The sequence below is a fragment of the Ceratotherium simum genome, chromosome 15, assembly GCF_057802395.1.
Source record: "Ceratotherium simum simum isolate JZ-2026a chromosome 15, ASM5780239v1, whole genome shotgun sequence".
Lineage (NCBI taxonomy): Eukaryota > Metazoa > Chordata > Mammalia > Perissodactyla > Rhinocerotidae > Ceratotherium > Ceratotherium simum.
In genome coordinates this window covers 16,357,047-16,379,890 of record NC_141914.1, presented here as the reverse complement: position 1 = coordinate 16,379,890, position 22,844 = coordinate 16,357,047, and the positions used below count along the sequence as shown (strand labels likewise).

Sequence of the window (22,844 nt, the reverse complement as noted above, 5' to 3'; positions counted from 1 at the left end):
ACAAGGGTTCTCTTTTCTCCACATCCTTGCCAGCATTTCTTATCTGTTATCTTTTTGATAATACACATCCTAACAGGTGTGAGGTGATAGCTCATTGTGCTTCCTGCGTAGCTGTACATTCAGGGCATCTGTGAGAGGAGGAAAGTTCAGGAGCCTCCTATGTCGCCATCTTGGTCCCTCCTCAGCATTTTTACGTTTTTATTTTTTCCAGAAGGAACTAGAGAAGCAGAAGAGAATTAAGAGGAACCAGCAGCTGGAAGCAATAGCCAAAGAACATTATGAAAGGATCTTGCTAAGAAAAAAAGGTCTGGAGCCTTGGAAGAGGTTGAGAATGCAAAGCAAGCAAAACATCCAGGTATAGTGTCACACTCTAATCCCCACAATTAGAGATGGACTTTTCAAATAGGGTAAACACCCAGTTGGGCTTTGGGGTTGTTTGGTGACTTAAAAGCCAGAAAGATAAATGAATTGAGTGTGTGCATTTATTTGTTTTGGATAAGAACTTAGATTTGGTCTTCCAAGGTAGAGAAAGACTTCTGTAATTGAATAGGTTGGAAAAAAACTAGAGTAAATTTTTGGTTAGAGACCTCCAAGGTAAGTTGAATAGAGGCCTCTCTCAATTTCAGCAGTGTTTAATAAAGAGAAAAATAATTACCATGAGTATATTAGTCAGGTTGCTCCTGCAATAAAGCTGCATAACAAACAGCCTCCAAACGTCAGGGGCTTACAACTGAGGCATTTGTTTCTCACTCTCGTGTCTGTGAGCCAGTTGTGGACTGGGTTCAGGTCCCTCCACAGCCTCTCTTTCTGACTCCAGCAGTTATCCAGGGCATACTTTTCACCTGGCAAATGTCTGAGGCACAAAGGCCAAACCCAATTACGTAAACCCATATGAAACCTGTGGTTGTGTCCTGTCCACTAACATTCCCTTGGCCAAAGCAAGTCATGGGGCCAAACTCAGGGCCATTGAGAGGAGAAAGAGCCCCACCTGGGAGGCACTATGAAATCACAAGGGTGTATAATCCTATTACAGGGGAGAGTAATCCACTCTACCACGTGGAGATATGTGAAATCAAATACCATGGAAATTCAGATTTATCCAGTGCACACAACAGGGCATTCAACTAAATGATCAAGAAGCTCAAAATAGATAAAATGTTATATTTAGAATTCTATTTAATAATTAGTTCAGTAATGTATACCAGTTATGACCACTGTTATTTACACATTTGGCCAGGTTAATACTGAAAAGTAAGACTAGCATTTTTGGTTATGAAAACCGAGATTAAAGATGAATAATAATGCTTCGTATCATAAGAGTCCCGCTAAATTGAGTAATGCTACAGGTTATTCCTCTGTGAATGTGACTTAGGCTGCTTTTGTCCTCCCTAGCCAGTCTGTTCGCCCTTCATTATCTTTGTTCTCTTCCTATTTTCACACTTTCTTTCCTTCTTTTCATCTTCCCTAAATGCCCTTCTCACTCTTTTTTCTCTGTCTCTGATTTTTTGTCCTTAGTCTCCTTACCAGTGGTTCTGGAACTATTGAGTATTCCAAACCAACTGAGGAAGTTGATTTGTGGTGGTCAGGCCTAAGGGCAACAGGATCCACCCTGTTTGGAGGCCTGGACCCATCCGTGCCCCAAGCCATTTGCTTTGGCTTTTTCCTAGTAATGAGATGGGAGGGCTGACTCCTTAGTCCCCTGAATAAATGAATCTGGAAATGAAATTTGAAATTTGCTTCTTACAATATACTACCACTAAGACTGGTCATATCAGATAGTTTGCTGTCCAGTTGAATGCTCCTAGTTTTATTTTGTTTTATCTGGCTTTTGTGTATATTTTTGTTTGTTTTTAATTATTAATACGCAAAGGAAGAGCAGACAGGCATTGGAAAGACACTATATTCTTATCACCTCCTCTTTTTTGGTCCTTGTTTTTGACTGAGTAAAATCAAGAAAGGTATAAAATTTAGAAACAAAATAGAATCTATGGGTAAATAACCAAATTAAATTTTTAAAAATGTATTCATAAGAATGTAAAAGTAGAAATAAGAATTTGGGCTCAAAATGATAATTATAGGCTTTAGATATAGAAAAACCCAATTAAAATAAAAACAGGAAGACACAGATCTGAAACCAGCATTTTCAAACTTTCCTATTCATAAAACCATCTGGAGCACTTATAAAAATGCGCATTCCTGGTCCCACCTCCAGGTATTCTCAGTAGGTCTGAGTTGTTGAGTGGGGGATGGGGGTGGGGTTGGGGGGTTGTCAGGGAATCTGCATTTTTTAAAAGTAGCCCAGGGGATTCTGACACAAGTGGTCTGAGCACCACATTTTGAAAATCATCTCTCTAGTTTATAACAAGTGTATTAGTTTCCTATTGCTGTTATAATAACGAATTACTACAAACTTAGTGGCTTAAAACAACACAAATTTATTATCTTAAAATTCTGGGGGTCAGAAGTCCAAAACCAGACTTGTTGGGCTAAGGTCAGAGTGTCAGCAAGGCAAGCTCCTTCTGGTGGTTCCGAGGGGAGAATCTGTTTCCTTGTCCTTTTCAGCCTCTAGTGGCTGCCTGCATTCTATTGCTCACCGCCCCTTCCTCGAACCACTCTCACCTCGTGCTTTCACCCTCACATATCATACTGATATCAGCTGATCCTCCTGCCTCCCTCTGATAGGGACCCTCGTGACTACATTTAAAGCTCTCTCATATAATCCAAGATAATCTCCCTATTTTAAGATCCTTCACTTAATCACATTTACAGAATCCCTTTTACCATGTAAAGTAACATTTACAGGTTCCAGGGATGAAGACATGGCCATCCCTGAGGGGCCACTATTCAGCCAGCAAAACAGGGTAATAGAATTTTAGAACATTAGCACTCCTCTCCATCTCTTTCAATTTGTTGATAAGGGAACTGAGCCCTAGAGAGAACTGACTGGCTTAAGGTCACACAGCGCATTGGTTACAAAGCTAGAATGGAGCTCAGCACCCCCTCCTCCCAGAATCCTGGGGTTCTGGCATGCCTTTGAGCTGTGTAGGAAACAGAGGTGTGTGTAGATGCCAACCACCAGTTGAAAGTAAAAAAATAAAAAGAAGTAAAAGAAAGAGTTCTGGGGACAGTAAGAGGAAGAGGTAGCTTCTTCACCCATCAGAGTTGGCTTCCAGGAAGGGGTAGAAAAAATTAAGAAAGAAGAAGCGTCCAGTTAAACAGTTCCTGGCTTGTTTATAACATTTTTTCAGAAGAGTTATTTAGCATTTTCCCTTAAATTCATTCTCTTAAACTCACATGTGCTATATGCCATTTATTCCAGCAACCATTGTCAGAACTTCTTAGGGACCTTGTGATAATCTCTCTTTTACTTCCTGGTTCTCTCCCTTTTCTCAGAGGACAGAGAGCAGGGAGGGCAGGAGGCCGTGTGCTTCCCTCTCCTCTCGCCTTTTGGCTCCCAGGCTGGGATTGAGTCAGGACAGGCAGCGGTCTCAGTGCCACAGAGACCTCCTGTGATGGTCATTGTGGCCAGTAAGTGTGACTGCCAAGAGATTCGCTTGGGTCAATCAATTCACAGTGTTGGGTAGCTAGACAGGTCTTAGAAAAATGTGTAGTTGTCTGGAGAGGACTGAGAGAGAACGGTTCCTCCCTCCTACCTCTTGAAAGAATTTAACAGTTACTTTTTTAAATCTAGGAACCCTGAGTTCTATGTTTATTTTGATAGAATGATGCTCTGAGCCTTTTAAGTTGGTAAGACATTAAATTATTCATCGTGTTATTTTTCTATCAAATGGTTTTACAGTTTATTGATAATGTCTAAATTTCAATGCTGGTGACAGCTCATTCTACAAAACTAATTGAAAGGATTGGCATTTCCTCAATTAGAAAGTGGTTAAGTACATAATAAAGAGGAGTTTGTGATGGAGTTGCTGTCCAAGCTGCAGGAGAACAAACTGAGAATGTTGCCAGCCACCCACTTCAAAACATGGTGCAAGTGAACTCATGGCTGTGGAGGTGGTTTATTCCATTTCCCTAATAACCAGCCAGTCACTGTGGTCTTCAGGGAGTCAGCACTGAAAGGCTGTGCATGATGTGAAGCTAAAAGCCCCATATAAGAGGGTGAGTAGTCAAAGCTTTTAGGATGGAGGCTGAACGTCCTTAAGATTGTCCTTTCTAGTAACTGCCTACATGTCGTTTACAGCATCGTTTGCCAAAGTGATGTGTGTTTCCTTAAATGGTTTAAGATATAAGGAATAACTTCCTTTTCTCATTTGAAAAACTGTCCAGGTGGCCGAAGAACATCACTCTTTGGCCCTACAGAGGAAATGCCTGCTGACCTGGTTCCGGTTTAGTCAGGAAAGCCTGGCTAGGAAGACGGCCCAGGCTGATCAACTTTATTCCCAAATGTTGCTTAGGAGAGTCATCCGGAGCTGGGTGCAGGTGAGGCCACAGGGAAGGGAGCTGTAAATACATTCTCTGCTCAACCCCACATAAGGAAATTAGACGCACTCCAGAATGTCCATAGTCAGTATGTTTTTTCAGGAACAATATAGAATAGTCAATCCAATTCATTGCTTCAAAATGAATATGAAAATGTCAAATCAACTTTTTTTTACTTTTTTTATTGTCAAATTTTTGTTGTACATTATGGTTTGTCAGTCACCATATAAATGCATCCCTCCACCCCTTGTGCCCACCCCTCACCCCCCTTGCCCCTGGTAACCACCAAACAGTTCTATCTGTCCATTTGTTGGTTTATCTTCCACATATGAGTGAAATCATGAGGTGTTTGTCTTGCTCTTTCTGGCTTATGTTTTGCGTAACATAATACCCTCCAGGTTCATCCATGTTGTTGCAAATGGGACGATTTTGTCTTTTTTATGGCTGAGTGGTATTCCATGGTATATATATCACATCTTCTTTATCCAATCATCAGTCAAGGGACACTTGGGTTGCTTCCATGTCTTGGCTATAGTGAGTATTGCTGCGCGAATCAATTTTTTGTTAGTATAAAATCTTAAGCTTGTTTCTTTTCACACAGAAAGTGTTCATCTCTATAAACTGTAATGTATCATTGCATCAGCTTTTGTTTTTATACTCACTTCTTGTTTCTTGTCCCACAATTGCTCAAGTGATTTTACTAGAAACCTACCCCCACAGTCTATAACTGTTTCTACTCCCTCGGTTCCATTATTTTATTTTACTACATTACAGAGGATATTATCTTAATGGCCACATTACCTTTTTCTCTTTATGCCTCCAGGGTCCTTGGTTCCTCTCTTTTGTGTTTGTGTCGATTCTCTCTCTTTTGTACAGTTTATTTGCTCTAAGTCTTTGTCTGTGATATTATTTGTCTCACTTCTTTTCCTGTCCTCACCCCCAGTACCTGACCGATCTGGCGGAAGAAGTACAAAAACTATGGGTACATTTTCTTCAGAAGAAGATTTTCAGGGCCTGGTTTAACCTGGTCAAGGAGGCCAAGATGGATGCTCAGAGCAAGCACGAGACTGCAGTGGAGCACAGTGACAGGTGAGGTTTCCATCTCTATGGAAATGCACTCACTGACTTTACAATTGCTCTGCAATGTATTCTGTGCCTAGAATCTGTCTGAAAAGACGTGATGGAGGCTAGGAGAGCCGGCACTGGGAGATCCCAGGCAGGGGTGGGAGTCCCGGCTTACCTACTGACCACGGGGGTGAAGGCAAGCTGGTGATCCCCTGGAACTCCAGGGTCACCATCTGTCAAATGTGCCAGAGGAGGAGGCTGCCCTCTCTACCTCATAGGGACTGGCAAGGGAATAAAATGATGTGAAATACATGGCACACACCTGAGCCAATGTACTGTATTCTTTATTAGTCTATAGGTTTATCTTTTAAGTTCAATTTTTTTAACATTCATTGTGAAATATAACACAAATATAGGCAAGTGCTTAAATCATACAAATACAGCTTAATGAATTACTCTACAGTAGACACCCATGTCACCACCACCAAGGTCAAGAAGTGGGACATTACTGGCCCCTAGAAGTCCGTACAGGCTCCTTCCCATTCACAAGTCCTGCCCTTCCCCACAAAGGTAAACTGCTCTCCTGTCTTCTGTGATGAACATTCATTACATTGCTTCTTGCTTTTACCTCCTAAGTATGCAGCCTTCAAGGCTATGGTTTAGTTTTGCCTGGACTGGAACTTTATATAAGCAAATCATACTGTATGCCATATTAATATTTACAATATAGTGATGTCTTATTTAATCTAGCATCCTTGGGGAATAAGGTATTCCATATAAGTAAGTTTTTTCTTTGTTTTCTAATTTTAAGCATTTTGAATAGAAACGTTCTAAATTTCGTTATGCACTTCCCTTTGAGAGTAAACAAATGATCTGTCCTTTTTTGGTGATTGGGTGTCTTCCTTATGAGCAGAATGTGGTGAGCATATGCCTCCAGGTTCTGAAGTGTGAAGACTGTTGTGTAGGTGTAGAAGTGTCCCTTTTCTCACTACACGCAGATTCATTTGTGGTTGCTTTTTCATTTGTGTGTATGTGCGTGTGTGTGTGTGTGTCTGTTTTTTATAAAAGCGTTCCATTCTTGTTGCCAGTAGGGTGCCCACCTCCAGCAAAACCTGCTCATCCTGGTTTAATTCACAGGTACTCAAATCTGTGGGCTGGGAAAACATAAACAAGTGAATTCTAATTTTGTCTAAAATAAAATAAATAGGCAATGAGTGAGGGTCTTCAGAGGACTTGCCTTTGAATAAATGCTTGCGCTTTCAAGTTTGAAGTTTAGGACTCAGTATCTGTGTGACCCTGGACACAGAACTTAACCTTTCGAAGCCTCCCCGTCCCTCTTTTGTAGAATGAGGATAACACAGAACCTGTCATATGGGCTTGTCGGGAAGACTAAACAAGGTAACAGTACCTCACTTAATGCAGTGCTTGGCCCAAAACAATAGCTATTTTTTGTTTACTAAATGTATTATTATTAAACATCCTTTCTGTCTGCCTCGGTTTTCTTTCTGTTTCTCAGCTGCCATATACAGACTGAGAGATTGATTGGGGCAGCTGCCTGATGTGGCAGAGGACAGTTAGAGAGGGCTTTCATACCACCGTCTCATCTGAGCGCAGTGTAAGCCAGAGGGGAGGGAGCACAGGTTAGGATTTCCCTTTTCAGGCAAGGAGACTGAAGCTACAAGCAGGTGCGTGAGTTGCTCAAGGTATACAAATGTTTGGTGGAGTCTAGACTCTGAATCAGATTTTCTGACTCCAAACCATTCTCTTCTTGCTTTATCAGCCTTCTCCATTATTCTAATTCAATCTCATTTGTAAACTATAAAATACACTGCAGTCATGTGCCACGTAATAACATTTCAGTCAACGACAGACCATATATATGACAGTGGTCCCATAAGATTAGCACCATATAGCCTGGGTGTGAGTATGTTATACCATCTGCCTTTGTGTAAGTACACGTTATGATGTTCGCACAACGACGAAATTGCCTAACAACACATTTCTTTGCCTTGAGGGCTTTGCTGCTGGAGCCCTGGCTCCCTCGGTCCTGTGCTGGGCACAGGCACAGGCTGCGATCAGATCACCTGAGGAGTCTGTCTGGTGGCCTGCTTCTCAGAGGCCACTGGGTGCTGCTCAGATGTCCCCTCCTCACAGAGGGTTTCCCTGACGCCCTGAGGGAAAACAGAAATAGCCTACTAGTCACTCCCGTCCTCTTCTGTTGCTTTATTTTCTTCACAGCATTTCTCACCGTCTGAATCCCAATTGTGATTTCCATACTATAACGTTTTATTCACGTAAGGATTATTCTTATGAAGTTTTTAATGTACTTCAGATGGAAAGTCAACTTTTCCTTAGTATTTCACTTTTTTCCTCTTTATTAATAAAGGAGGATTCTCCGGATCACATTTCAGACATGGAAGAAGTTTGTAAAATTTATGAAAGAGGAAAGAGTCAAAGAAGAAAGGCGAGAGCAACTCCGGAGGAAGGTAGCTGAAATTCTTCCAGACTTCCAGCTGCTCGCCCCACCGTGACTCAGTCGTACCAGCAGTCATATACTCGGCCCTTGTGTAAGAGGAGTCCTGGGTGTGCAGTGAGCACAGACCAGTGCAGTGTGTATGATGGGACTCTCGATTGGTCCATAATATGTGTGTTATCTCCACCCACCTAGACGTGCATATCCCTGGTTTATGTTCTGTCGTATACTTCTTGGATCAAAGGAATTATTTGGAGAATTTGTACTTCCTTTTTTGATTTCTCTTGGATTGCTGCTCAGTTCACTAGAGCATTTATCACAGCGGGATCATCCAAAGGAACAGTCTAGAGCTCTACTGTTCCAGTGTATCCTATGTATTTTTAGCCTCGTAAACTTTAAAAAGGACAAGTGTTTGCTTGCCTGAGGCTGTGAAGGAAAATATGTGTCCTCAGAGCTCAATGTGCATTGCTGACAAATGTAACTTTAATCAAATAGAAATGAAAAGTAGTGAGTACTTACAAAAGGAGTCCTAAGTGGTCAGTCTTCTAGTCCCTCAGCCTCTGCCAGACCCCAACCTTGGTGTCCACTGCTGATGGAAAACCACGGATCAAAAGGTACAGTGCACAGCTGCTGAAAGGGCAGCAGCACGGCCTGGTCTCAGAGAAACTGCGGCACCAAAGACCCTCCTCCTCAGTGCACCTGACAAGCAGGAAGGGGTCCCAAAAACTAATGACTGTCCAAGGCAGTCCAGCAATTCGCTAAAATGTCAGCCCATGCTCCCAGTCGCAGCTTCTAAACAATACACTCCGTCTGTCTGTCTTCATGTGCTCAGGTCAGTGTGATCTACATATTGAGGTACTTATCTTGAATTCAAAGAATGTTTCAATCTTTAAGGTGTTAAAGACTGACAGACAAAATGCTCCCTTCTGTGAATTGTCTCAGAGAATTAGCTGCTAGAAAAAAAAATTTTCATTACAAAATACATGTTTATTACAACAAATTCAAGTAGCCGACGAGTGCACCCTGCAAAATGAGAAAGTCCCTTGCAGCCCTGAGGTAACTACTATTATTTGGGAAGTTGAAAATTTGAGTTGGTAAAATAAAATTCTGTGTGTTGTTGTTCAGTAAATTCTGTTATTGTCTCTTACTTCCCAGAAGGGCTATCCAGCTACACCACCTGCAAAATGACTTACATCCTTCTTCTGTGGAAGATGTGTGATGATTTATTCAGATATGACAAAACAAACACCCTAATGGAACTTCATTCCTCTACAGTGTTCCTGTCCCCACACGTTTTTCCTCTAATATAATTATACAGTTGTCACCTAAAAACTCTTTTTAAGGGCCGGCCCCGTGGCTTAGTGGTTAAGTGCGTGCGCTCTGCTGCTGGCGGCCTGGGTTCGGATCCCGGGCGCGCACTGACACACCGCTTCTCCGGGCATGCTGAGGCCGCGTCCCACATACAGCAACTAGAAGGATGTGCAGCTATGACATACAACTATCTACTGGGGCTTTGGGGGAGAAATAAATAAATAAATAAAGTTTAAAAAAAAAACTCTTTTTAAGACTAATAGCCACTAAAGAAAATGGGACTAAAAATAATTCATATTTAATCTTCTTCCATCTAAATCACTATTTATACTTAACTGTAATACAGTTACAGAATATTTGCTGATATTAGCACCCAGAAATCAAATACCAATTTTATTTCAATGCCAAGCCTGTATAAGGAAGGGTAAATCGCTTAAGTGAACAGGCCAAGGGCCTAAATAAAGCCCATAAAGTTTAAGTTTTCTCTCTTAAGCTTCCTTTTATTTTTATTTCACCTCCAGCATCAATTAGAAACTGAGTCTTTAGCAGTCCATGTTCTGATTGGGCCAGCAAGAACGTTTTATCTACTGACAGAACCTTCTAAAGAGACAGACATAGGAGAATAAGTTAGTAAATGACCTATGTTTATTGCTTGACCATCTTAAAGGCATGATTTGAAACGTTACTGCTAACAGAATGCCCAAATAAGCAGCATCCTTGGCCTACAAAACTGGAAAAGTAACCACCGGGAAAAGGGCGGTTTCAGGCCAGGGACAGCATAGGTCATGGGGCGGGGGGGACATCTAGGTGGCAGAAGGGGCAGCCCAGCTAAATGCAGGATTTCCTTAAAGCAAAAGAGTTCAGGAAACACACCAAGAAACACCAACTATTTTCCTTCAAGAAAGCACTTTATTTTCCATTTAAACAACTTGGTCACAGTACATTATTTTACATAAGTGGCAGTAATTTTTTAAACCCTCCATTTAAAAGGCCCGTGTCTGAGTCTGAGGTGATAAGAGGATATGAATACAAGTCTGAGGTGATAAGAGGATATGAATACAAGTATAAAAAGAGTGCAAAATGTTTAGCCCACAGCCTCCAGAGTTGGCTTCAGAAATCCCCTTTCACGTTGCTGGGCCTGTTCCATTAAATTTAGTCTTAAATAACTATTCCTGGGTTTCCGTTAGTCTAACACCAGACCCAGAAATGTAATCAAATGAAAAGGCTCAAAAGCCCTAACACTCACACCATCAGATCACCCAGACCACAGGGTCACGAGCTGAGCAAGTTCTAACGTGGCATCTTCTCAGTGGCTCCATCTGAAGACAGAGAATTTTAGCTGCATCAATAACTAGAACAGACTAGCTCTGGTTTTAAAGCATTGCCTTTAAAGTAGGAATTTTCTAGAAGTGAGAGGCGCAATCAGGAAGGCTAGACCAGTAACAAGTCACAAGCCCAACTCGGAAACAGCCATAACCCCCGACAAATCTGTCTCCGTTAACTGTTCAGTCTTGGGCCTGCTGCCGACGCTCCGGTGCAACACTTAGCGCCAGCTGAAGTGGGGATCATTGTCCACCAGCCACAGGATTCAGTTGAGCTGATTTTGCAAAAGGTCTGTATCCATCACAGCAAACATCCACAAGAACACACTGGATTGTGTTCAGCATTCAGTTAAGCAGAGCTCTCCTTCGCCCCCTGCATCACCTTTGCCATGTTGAATATAAAATGGCACATCTGTCAAGCTGCTGAGGGGAAAACCGCATTCCAAACAAGTGCCTCAAGCAAAGCTCTCTCACCCACTGCTTGTTTGAGGAAATTCTCCTTGTTAACATGCAGGGTACCAAAATATGGCTAAAATGAAGGCAAGTCATATAAACCTACTTACCTAAAGAGACCCTTACCCTCACAAAATATCAATTTTTAAACATCCTGGTTAAAACTGTGCTTCCAGATGTCACATTTTGGCTTATATTAGTTGAGGTTTATAATAAAAAGCTAATGTCCTACCCAAAGGAAATATAGTCTATTAAGCAGATGGTCAGTATCATGAAGAACCTTACTGGCATTGTGTTTTCTGGCAGTGGAAGATTCTAGTATAGAAAATTTTCTCTTGCTAAAAATATTAGAAGTACCAAGGACTATTGCATAAGAGAAAGTTTGTAGCAGTGTTTCTGCGAGGCAGATGGTACAGTGGAAGACAACAATTACTTCATTCACCAAAGGAAAACACTACCTGGAGAGCCAAGATTGACAGTATCCTAAACAGACACACAGGCGGCCGAGGTGAGAGAGGAGCAGTGTCCCTAAAGCACATTTAAGGCTTGACGCCAGCAGCATCAGGGAAACCTCCCAAAGAGGCGCTTTAATAGTCAGTTCGTTTCGGGTGGACCCAGCTATAACCACAAAGGCCTCTTGGGGTATCATAAGAAACATTTTAAATATTGAAGGGTTTTTCTCTTTTCATGAAATCCTGATCCTTAACTATTTCTCCCTTGAATCTGTCAAATGGAGCATTTCTCTTCCCCAGGAATAGTACACACTGGCATGACAGTAATGTCAGTGGTCAGAATATAGTAGGTCATTTACTAAGTTCCACATCCAGTATGTTTCTTAACAGAGGCTGAAGATGCTGGGGAGAGAAAGCGACCCACTTGTCTAGAACAGTGTTGGGGGGGCGGGGGAGGGGTTGCTCCTATGACCAAGAGACTGCCAGTTTATAGGTTTGCAGGGCAGTTCCCCATGGCTGCCACCACCAAATGTTTCTCTGGGACTCATTTGTTCACAGATGCCTTGGCTTTTAAAAGGACAAAATCCTTCAAACAGCTACAGATCATAAAAAGGCTTAAGAGTCTAGGAGTCTAGGCCAAGGACGTCCCGGAGCCTATGGACACACCGCTCACAGAGAGCCCCTTGTCTGCTGCTCCTTTTGGTGCAAATACGTCAGTAGGCATTTACCCCCACGAAACCCCTGAGCTTTTCAAAGGTTTGAGCTTTCTTCTGTAAACTGCCAATCATGAAGTTCTCAAGGAACTTAAAACAAGCCCCTCAATTCCAGTAAGCCGGAATAATATATCAAGAGTCCTTATCCAAGTGAGGGAAACGGAGTTGCCACATCGAGGTAAGCCTATTAGGGGTGTGTTGTTATAAAGATGGTGATCATTCCTAATGCTCCCAGATGACTCTGGTCTTCTGGGTACCATTCATCTTCATCACATCACATTTTGATTGTAAAGATTTGGCAAGAGGCTAAAATTACTGACTGTACTAATGTTTCTATGAATTTTATTATCAATTGCTAGAAAGAGTTGGCTGTACATCCGACATTCAAGAGACTACAGCTAGGGATTTCTGGCTACATGTGCTGTCCCTGGCATTATTACTCTCTCTCTTATCTCAAACCTATACAGAAAGGAGTTAGTTATATCAGATCCAATGTTAATTCCAAATGACTGCTCGACTCTGGGCTAGGGCAAGGGCTTCCCTGTAGAAACCACAGCCTCTGCTCACATCCCCACACTGGCTCTTTGGCTCAGCCCAGTGGAAGAGCCTATCGCTCATTCAACAATCCATCTCTGGGGAGACCAACGACAAGCCTGTATAAAAAGGTGGTGCCCGTCTCAAGGATAGCCTCGATTAATAGCAGGACTAGGGACGGTGCCAGCTGCAGAGGGTAGAGTTGCAGGAAGTAGCAATATTTCCTCTCAACATTCTTGCTACAGCAGCATGCAGAGAAAGTCCCAAAAAGCTGGCAATATTTTCCCTATATTAAGCTATAAGCCAAGGCAAATTTAAGGACTCGTGAATTATCTTTGGGATTGCAAAAAAAAAGTACATGTACAAAACCAAATATTTCAAGAGGGTATTTTCCCCATCTGAAATTGCCTCATCTTAATTCTATGGCAGAATAGACCCTTCTATATAAATATTTAATCCTTTATACATTTTCAGTTTTGAGATATGATTAAAGAAACCATTTGATATTTTAGGAAGAGCTAGGGAAGAACAGTAATCCATTAATGAGTGGAAACCTCAGTACCCTGCTTTTTCTCTCCTAGGGAGATACTTTTATCCAGGGGAAGGTGAATGGAAGTAATGTGCAAGGTAAGTGGGAAGATGTCAATCATCTCCTCAAAGAGTTCATGCCAGAATAACGTGAATGCCAGAAGACTGGTATTTGCAACTTAGTACCCTGACAGCATTTGAATTACTTACACAAACAAAAAAATCAAGCCCTTGATATTTAGCAGCCACCCTACCCAGGAAAGAGAGTCAAACTCCACAGAGGAGTGTCTCTTCTCCTCTTCCAGCCAGTTACCAGTGTGCTAGCACCTTACCACATGAGTCATAGGAAGAGGGGAAACATTAATGCCTACTAGAGTTTACAGAAATCCAAACAGAATAAATATGTAAGAAGTAAGTTAAAGAACTCATCACCTAAACTCATGACCACTGTATATTATACTAGCAATAATTATCTTTAAATTGTCATCAACTGTCCTTTCAAGGTTAGATGATAGCGGAAATCCATCTGGTCATCTTCTACCCTGTTTGAGTAGTTAATGTCTAATACTTCAGAGAGTGAAATTCCCCTAACTGTACAACACGTTATTTGGGGATCTGTTTTTCACTCTGAAATGCTGAGAACGGATTACTCTAATATTGGCTTCGATGTTCTGACTCACAAACATTTTTCTCAGTCTTAGGATTTTCCTAATAATACTTCATACCTCTCAGGTGCTTTAGTTGTTCGTCAGTGCTTTCCATATCCCTCATCCCTCACGTGATCCTCACAGCCGCTCTGTGAGGCAGCCAGGGCAGGCATCAGTACCCCACTTTCCAGGTGAACCTGAGACTCGGGGAAGTGACATGACTAAGGGTCACATGGCTATCAGGAATTCAAAGACAGACTAGAACCCATCCTAATCCAAAGCCTTCCTCCCATACTAAGGGACAGAGCTGCTTCTATCAATGTGTGCATTAGCAATCCACATCCTTTCCAGCTTCAGGTGACTGAGTTAACAAGGTGACTGGAAAAGAATGGCTCTCCTTGTACTGCTTCGATATAAAAATCTCTTAAGTTGTGAAATCAGAAATATTAACTTCTCCCCAGTCCAGTCTCCAACCCTGAGCATGGCCCTATAATGCCTTTAAGAAACGGGATACAAACGACATCCTGCGTGGACACTGAAGTGTACAGCGGGAGGGAGCAGAGGGAGGGCTACCCCTCAGGGCCGCGCAGAAGGCACTTCAGACAATGTCCTCAGCAGGGTGATGGAACGGGTGAGTGCCCAGGGTGGAGAACTGGAGCCAGTTCCGCAGAAAGCCCCTATTGTACTGGCCTGTGTCCACGATGAGCCCACAGAGGAGCCGGCGCCCCGTCTTCTGTCGAAGGGCCTGCTGGACTTCCCTCTCGGTCACATTGTAACTGATGTTTATCAGCTGGATCAGGAAGATGTAGGCCATGCCCGCAGTGATGATCACAGAGTACCACACGCAGGTGAAGGACAGAGCCGAACTGGGAGGGGAGAAACGGCCGGTCAGGGCTGCTGATTTTTTCACATTCAGAAGGCTGTCACCATTCTACATTTTACGCATGTGGTACTTATTACTAAGGACTTTGGCACCTTCCCCATCCCAACTGGGAGATACTTTTCTATCCTTGGAATGCCAATAACCTGCTTAACTTCTGACTCTTAATATGTTCTGTTTCATTTTATAATTATCGGTACCTCTTTTTCTAGTATGTTATACTAGGACAGCAGTGACTGTTTTTGGCATTTTGCATCCCCCACAGAACCAACAGAGTACCTGACACAATAGCATTCAAAATCTGTTTGTTGAATGAATGAATAATTCCTAAACCGTTCTTCATAGGAGAAATGCAGGTGCCATGAGATTTCTATAAATGTCTTCAAGGCAGCTGTGGGTGGGAACCCAGGAACCGCGCTACAATTATTCATCTCCGTTCTCTTCAGTCCAGTGCCGATGAACACAAGACAACCCCCAATACTGGAAGCCCTTTACATATAAGATATGTAGGAGCACCATCACATTTCAAATTCAGCTTCCTAAAGCCAAACAGAATCACACAGAACAACAAAGCTTTCAGCTTATTAATAAGACTGTGAGGAGAGGCTGTGATTAATGTCTGCCAATTGGTTATTTTCATTCAAACATTTGCAAATGAGTTAGCTGGAAATAAATTCATTCAGAATCTTCATTTGTTAAGTTGAAAGGGACCTCAGAGATGATTAAGTCACCATAAAGATGAGGAAAGTCAAGGCCCAGCGAGGAGGCGTGAATTGCCTGTACTGGGCAGCGCGGTGAGAAGCAACGGCAGGACTGTGTTCCTCATGTCGTTTATGAGGCCCACAGAAAGTTCACAACACTCCTGCTTAGTCACGTACAGACATGCTCTAAGACATTTATCACCCACGGTGTTACTGAAGAATCTCACAACTACTAAGACTCTCAATACAGAGAGAAAATGAATTTATCCCAAGGAGGAGGACCAATCTATTCTCATAATGCCTATCAGTGTCTAGATCTATAATGGCAGTGGGGAGAACCGCCCACAGACTCACAGATCACCTGCACAGGGTACTATGTAGATAAAGCAGGGATTGCTCTGAAAACGAAGAGTGAGAAGAAAAGGATCACAGGGGCAGAGCTGCCCCAGCTCAGACTGGGGACCACAGAGCACCCACATCACAGGAAAACCATAGAGGAGAAGGATCAAGGAACAGGCAGGGGCGCCCGTGGCATTCGGGGGGCAGGGGTGGTGGCCGGGGCCAAAGCTGGAAAATCCCAGCTTCTGCCAAAACCTGGAGAGCTTCACGATATAGATGTGCCCCAACCTAACGAGGCTGAAGGAAATTCTGACCCAGATACCATAGTAATCACGAGTCGTGATTAAAAAGAAGTAGAACAGGAAAAATCCATGGAGGTTGAAAAGAAAAGAGAGGTTATAGAGATTGTGAGCACTTCACAACAGTCAGAAACAGTCAATTAAGATTGGGCTAAAAAGCACCAGAAAGCAGCTATAAAGTGAGGAGTTCCACCACATCCACACCCAGGGACGGCTAGTTGACTGTTTTAGTTTCACTGTTGCTACCTAGGGCATGGGACAGTCATCTGACCTTGGAAGTCCCTCACTAAGCCTGGTCCTACTTGTAGAGTACTAGTTCTTCACTTTTTAAGGGTCAACGATCCTTTGGACATCACCCTAGAAAAGTACACCTATCCACCGCACAATTTTTGTTGGCAGCCCCATAGCCTGTCCCGTGTTTTGGTTGAGAACTCCTACCCTAGCAGCAAATCATAGCCCCTTACATTAACGGCAACATCCATTCCCTCTTCTGCGGGCCCCGGCGCTGTGGTACCCACATCTCACCTGTGATTTGCATAAACTCCAGGACAATAGAAGAGAGCTGTGAAGACACTTCTGTCTCTACAAATGGTGTCCAGTGTCAGCGTTATCCCGTACACCGAGGTGAGCAAGAAGACCAAAAGAGCAAGTATAAATGCTTGATGATTTGATTCGCCGACACAGCTATTTATCCTCAAAACAGCACGGGGGGAAGAAAAAAGCAAACACGTTTTAAAAAGGTCTCTCTGTAACTCACATAATACAGAAAGCTTTTAAAACAGGGAGTGTGAATTTCACTTATTACAAAGTTCTCTTATTTTTCAATTTTAGGGAATTAAAAACTTGTCCGCTGGGAGATATAGTCTTGTATTCTCTGCTCTTTCCAAAGTGAAATCAGATCATTAGTTTAAGGACTAGATTAAGTAAAAAGCAGAACCTGGCTAAGAAATCTTTCTAAATAGAGGTAAGTGAAGTCTATTACCCAACTATGAAGAGCATTAACACTGTAATCACCACAATAAGGAAAGAGTGATGTCAGAGTTATGAAAACTTAAAAACGATGTGGAAGATAAACACATAGATAAGGAGAACAGATTAGTGGTTATCAGAGGAGAAGGGGATCGGGGGAGGGCGAAAGGGATAAAGGGGCACATATGTATGGTGACGGATAAAAACTAGACTATTGGTGGTGAGCACAGTGCAGTCTACACAGAAACTGAAATATAACAATGTACACCTGAAATTTACACGTGATAAGCCAGTATGACCTTAATTAAAAAAAGCTAAATCAGAAGTATTTCAGTATGGGAAAATCTATGTTAAATATATGTATTAATAAAAAGACCCAAAGAGATTAGAAACACGGTGTGTATGTGGAACCCGATAATATGCTGACTACCTATCAGGTAAAAAGAGGTCTGTGTCACGGCCATTTGTAGGGCAGGATGTACAGGTGGCCCTTCTGCCCACTGCACACAGGGAGGCCCCAGCGGGCAGCGATCTTTTAGACGGGGCTGTCAGGGCCTCTGCAAACCCGCACTTGTAAATGGGCCACCACACGTGCACGCGCACCCACACACGCTCGCACGCGTGAATAAATGACGAAGACACAGAAGTGGGAAATCTAAAAAGGAAAATACCTGTTTACCCCAGGAAAAAGCTGTCCCTATACTTGAGCCCTGCACTTGAGGCCCACTCCGATGCCCTCCTGGCCTTTCTGCACCCTCACCCTCTCCCACGTCCCCTTCTGAGGAGAGGGTACGCTCCAGGACCAGAATCCTCGCCATAAAAAGCATAATTCATTGACCCGACTGCCTTCAGAGCAATACAGTTGCAAACATACGACTTACAGCATTCATATCCAAATTAACTACACCTCCCTTAGTTTATAGATTTACTCAGTAAATTAGCAACATTATTTTTAAAAGTTGCACTTCATATCTCATGGGCCTTACGTGTCCTCATTTGTCACTGGCCAGCTGGGGGCTACCAAAAAAGCCCATCTCTCTGCAAATAACCAAATAGGGAGTTATCTGGCAGGCCCTTAATTCAGTAATGTAGACTAGAAACCACTGGTAGCATCAAAATGATCAAGGACATATGGTGAGAGGACAAAAGAGTCACCTAAAAATACAGGGACACTTTCTTGAGCTCTGTGTTCAAAAGGAACAGCACAGGGAAATACGCCTATACTGATTCTGATCAATTAAAAATCATTCAACTGTAGATACTTTTCTTTTAGAAAGGAGAAGATAAATGAGGAGCAGCTCAAAAGAGAAAAGCAAAACAGCCAAAAGAAAAAAAAAAAAAAACCCCTTCAGGAAATGACTGAAGAACTAAATTTGTGAAACCCGAAAACCTGATGACTAAGTGGGAACATCACAGCAGCCCACAAATATCTACAAGGTGTAAAGCTGGGAAGGAGAGAAATTTCAGGATGGCACCAGGATCAAACACAGCTAGAGTCTCACGTGAATTTACACTTTGCGAGCCTCAAAATTTCTCCAACATACCAGACGCAATGATGATCCATTCTCCTCACACAGATGCCACAGATCCGGCAATGCCACGCCCGGGCTGGCCGCACCAGCTGGCACTTGGCACACCAGTCTTCCTTCACCTTGGTGGGGCTTCCTGCCAACATCCGGGAAGAGCCCTTAAGGTCATCCTTGGGCGTGCGGTTGTTGAGACCGCCCGACGACTCTGGCCCAGGGGACCCTTTGGTCTTCTCCTGCCCTTTTGTGTTCAGGCACTCCATCTGGCTGCTGCTTAGAGATCTGTCATTGCTTGCTGGACGTCTGAGGTAGCCTGGATTCTTCTTGGCTCTGTACAAGGCTAAGAGTATCAGCAATAACCCGCAGGTAAGAAGACCCAGCTGAGTGGGCCTCACACGCCCTTTGGGGACCACTTCTTGCAGGAACACATAGTACATGTAGCCCAGAGAGAACAGTCCGAGGCTCAGGAAAAACAGAGTCTGTTCTTTCCTTCTGTGAGTGAGGTAGTAGTACCACAGAGCCAGCACAGGGAGGGAAGTCAACACCACCACCCCCAGGAGGAAGTGCCAGGAAGCCACACAGAGAAGGACGGGCAGGAGGATGAGCGGGGGGATGATGCTAATGTTAACTTTTTTTGCTCCCCTAAGCCAAGGAACTCGGAGGCGATCAGAGATGGTAGCCATGATTCTTTCACAAGTCTCTGGCTGCACAGATTTACACGTAATCCATCTATCCAAAAAGAGCACAAAGAGAAGACACTTCATGTGGGTTTGTGGAACTCAAAACCACTGAACACTGTAGGCCAAACAGCAGGATAAATGACAGAAGAGGCCAAGGGCCAAGCATTCTACTTTCTCACTGCTAAACACAAGTTTTTCAGGTTCATATATCATTTTTTAATACAAATGAGAAGATAATGTTTAGAAATTGAACAGTTAAAACTATTCCTCCACAAAACAAACACACAGGAATACACACATATTCCACACAAGTACTGTTTAGACTTGGGTAGGTGTACAGACATAAGATTCTCAAAAAAATCCATAATCTAGTCGTGAAGACAACACAACATGGGAATTCAAGAAATACTAGGTGTGACAAAGCAGCAAAACCACCCAATGAACTATTATGGTCAAACACCACGAGGCGTGCTCAGAGGAGAGTGAACACTTCCGGGGGAAGTCATTAGAGGGGTCATTGTGGGAAAGGTGGGATCTGTGCTCGACCTCGATGGCTGGCTAGTACTTGTATGGCTGGAGAGAAAGGGAGGCAGGTGTTCCAGTGGAGACACAGGTGTGCAGCACAAAAGCTGTCCTGTGCCCAGGGAGTAAACCAGGTCGGCAGGGGCAGGGGTCTGCGCAAGGAAGAGTGGAGATCAAACCAGCATGAATCAAATGGCTGAGCTTGGTGAACACGTGGTATTGCTCTCTTTTTTGCACAATTATGCTAGTAAGGAAAGGAATGGTTTAAGGAATGATAACATTGATTTTAGACAATTTAAAAAAGTAGGGCCGGCCCTGTGGCTTGGTGGTTAAGTGCGCGCGCTGCGATGCTGGTGGCCCGGGTTCGGATCCCGGGTGCGCATTGAGGCACCACTTCTCCGTTCATCCTGAGGCCGAGTCCCGCATACAGCAACTAGAAGGATGTGCAGCTACGACATACAACTATCCACTGGGGCTTTGGGGGGAAAAAAATAAAATAAATAAAATCTTTAAAAAAGTAGGGCTAGGGCCAGCACCAATGGCCTTCTGGTTAAGTTCGGCGGCCCAGGTTCAGTTCCCCTTCGGACCTACATCACTCGTCTGTTAGCGGCCATGTTGTGGGGGCGGCTCACATACAAAAAGAGGAAGATTGGCAACAGATGTTAGCTCAGGGCGACTCTTCCTCAGCAAAAGAAAAATAAAATAGTTGGGCTAGAACTTGGAAGTGAGTGGGAGATAACCATATGGAAGTCATACAGACCAGTCAGACAGTGGCAATGCTGGGAGTCTATCTCCAGAGAAGGGTATGGAGAGAGCAGAGACAGGGACAGCCCAGGTCTCAAGGGCTGGGAGGGAGGATGCATTAGAAGGTTAAAGACGACCTTTGGTCTTGAGTGATAGAGGTTATGGAAACACCATCATTTCTCCATTCATTAGCACAAAGGGCTCCATTTTCTCAGTATGGGTTTTAGACTAAGTCTAAAGAACCTATATTTAAAGACACCTGTACAAAAGACTATAGACACTGTCAAGGAAGAATTACAAGGTGTTATGGGGTCTTCAGGAAGCAAGGTTGGTACTAGACTACAGTGGTTCCCAAGAATGCTCTTCATGGCTAGATTAACACACCAAGCACTAAGTTTGCAATTTGCCATTGCAACGACTTTTTTAACTAGAAGTTTTTGGTATTGAGAAAAGCAAGTTTCCAACATCCTTATTCTTCCAGGATTATGCTTTTCATGTGACAATAATTTTTAAATATATAATTATTTAGAAAATGGATAAAAACCAGGTTAGTACCGGTTGGTACAAAATTATCTTTTTGGATAGTAATTTCCATCTCTTGGGATCATGGTGAAAATAAAAGCCAAATACAATAGCATCAATCAAGACGGTGTTGCTGCTCAGGGTGAGAACAGCCAGTCCAGGGGAGGGAGGTGCCTTCTAGAAGCCTGGATCTCCTCCCCAGAAACCAGGGGTGAGATAAATTCCAACAACAGGAAAACGATCTTTCATCCCTCTAGGCCCTTTGTGGCCAGGTGCAGTCCAGTCTCAAGAGGTCAGTCTCTAAAGGCTGAGGCCACTGGGAATGTAGGAACTTTCTAGTACTAACGCGTTTATTTTAAACTTACAGATTCTGCTGGCCTGCATTTTATTTTTTCTACATTTACCTTGCCTACTCTCCCTTTATCTGCCTGTTCTCTCCATCATCTTCTCCCTTTAAATGAAAAATAATAACGTCCTAGTAAACTGAGCTGGACAGTTGTGCACTCCTGAGTAATTCATCTTTATAAAATCCTCACACTTGACACAAGACAACTCTCAGTTTTAGACCCTTGGAAACAGAATCAAGAGCCAAGTCTAGCGTTCTGGATGGCTAAGCTGAACGTGGACACAGCAGTTCTCAAAAGGGCCAGAGGGGTCGGCCAAGAAACACCCAGCTCTTACCTATCACAGCCTTCGTCCAGATCTTGGCAATCACACAAACAGGCGGCCACGTGGTTCTTCTGCCCATTCTGATCTATGTACTCGCAGCAGCACAGGGGCTCCAATTCAGGGTCTTCCGCTTTGTTTTTCTTCACTGGCTTCATACTGCTTTTCTGTGTCACGATATCCACCTGTCACCATGAGGCGTAAGAGCCCTCAGAAGGTAACGGTGGAAAGAACACAAGTCACATCTTGTAAACACATCCACGCCTCTCTGATTAACCGCCGACGCCTGAGAAATCAAAGAGGAGAAAGAGGGGGAGGGGGTCCCGTTTTATCCAGGCTTTTGTGGCTCGGCTTGGCCAGACAGAGAGCTGCGGGGCTCTCGGGGCTCCGAGCCGCCTTCACCGCCCCTTCCCATCCAGGGCAGGCGCCGTCTGGGCACCCGCCGTTCCCACGGCGACAGCCGACCACGCCGCCCGGGACAGCCGGGGCGCGGGCGGCGGCGCTCACCTGCGGGCGCGGGCTGGGGAGGCCGGGCGGTCCCCGCCCGAAGCCTGGGCGCGGGGGAAACTCACCCTCGGGGCTGCCGGCAGAGCAAAGCGGGTGCCCGCTGCGCCGGCGGACACGCCCGGCAGCAGGGGCCGGACCCCCGGCTCCAGGAAGCCAGTCGGCGCCCGGGCAGCGCTCGGGGTCGCCGTCCAGCTCGGCTGCCCCGGCCCCGCGCAGGGCGCGCCTCTCCGCCCTGCCGATCGTGAGGCCGTGGGCGGGCCCGAGCGCCGCCCCGCCCGAAGAATGACCTTGGGAGGGAAGTTACCTGCGCTCCGGGGCCGAGGTGCGGCCGCAGCCGGAGAGGCAGGAGCGGAGGGGACAAGGCTCGGCTCCTCCAGAGGCGCGCACGCGTCTCCCGATCTCGGCTCGGCGGGGCTGCCGGCGAGACGGCGGGAGTCTCGGGGCCCCCGGCTCCGCCCGCCCACCTGTGACCACAGCCCGCGGCGGCCGGGCCGGTGCGCCCGCCTCCCCGCGCCGTCCCCTCCGCCCCCGGCCGGCCGGGCTCGGCGCCCCAA

At 44.4% G+C, this 22,844-nt stretch overlaps 2 protein-coding genes across 7 annotated transcripts in view; one reads left to right on the top strand and one right to left on the bottom strand.

The window, feature by feature from the left end:
* CCDC191 (coiled-coil domain containing 191) overlaps positions 1–9,602 on the top strand; it is a 71,633-nt gene extending 62,031 nt beyond the window's left edge. For both annotated transcript variants that reach the window (XM_087439615.1, XM_004436616.3), the window contains 4 exons: positions 212–355; positions 4,285–4,437; positions 5,381–5,526; positions 7,889–9,602. In XM_087439615.1, the coding sequence (XP_087295741.1) occupies positions 212–355; positions 4,285–4,437; positions 5,381–5,526; positions 7,889–8,033 (588 nt within the window). In that variant the 3' untranslated portion in view covers positions 8,034–9,602. The remainder of the gene's footprint in view (positions 1–211; positions 356–4,284; positions 4,438–5,380; positions 5,527–7,888) is intronic.
* Positions 9,603–10,175: 573 nt separating this feature from the next.
* On the bottom strand, positions 10,176–22,761 carry ZDHHC23 (zDHHC palmitoyltransferase 23). 5 transcript variants are annotated; one of them, XR_015554432.1, is made up of 6 exons: positions 22,595–22,761; positions 21,799–22,069; positions 18,668–19,378; positions 16,680–16,847; positions 15,095–15,354; positions 14,700–14,801 (listed from the first exon to the last, which is right to left on the bottom strand). XR_015554432.1 is itself a non-coding variant. In XM_087439619.1 (5 exons), exons 2-5 carry the CDS (start codon positions 21,939–21,941, stop codon positions 14,534–14,536), a joined length of 1,281 nt encoding a protein of 426 aa, XP_087295745.1. In that variant the 5' UTR covers positions 21,942–22,069; positions 22,595–22,759; the 3' UTR covers positions 10,176–14,533. The 5 variants fall into 5 exon arrangements, 4 of the variants coding, with proteins under 4 accessions (XP_087295745.1, XP_087295742.1, XP_087295743.1 ...); XM_087439619.1 differs by lacking the exon at positions 15,095–15,354 and having other exon boundaries at positions 10,176–14,801; positions 16,680–16,838; positions 22,595–22,759; XM_087439616.1 differs by lacking the exon at positions 15,095–15,354 and having other exon boundaries at positions 10,176–14,801; positions 22,595–22,758.
* Positions 22,762–22,844: the final 83 nt, after the last annotated feature.

Bases quoted from the DNA above. Each gene is read 5' to 3' on its own strand.
- ZDHHC23 (XM_087439616.1), bottom strand. From the start codon at position 21,941: ATGAAGCCAGTGAAGAAAAACAAAGCGGAAGACCCTGAATTGGAGCCC. The intron at 19,379-21,798 runs GTAAGAGCTGGG...CTTTTTGGATAG, and splicing joins CTGGACGAAGGCTGTGATAG to ATGGATTACGTGTAAATCTG. The intron at 16,848-18,667 runs GTATGTTGGAGA...TGCTGTTTTGAG, and splicing joins ATGGATCATCATTGCGTCTG to GATAAATAGCTGTGTCGGCG.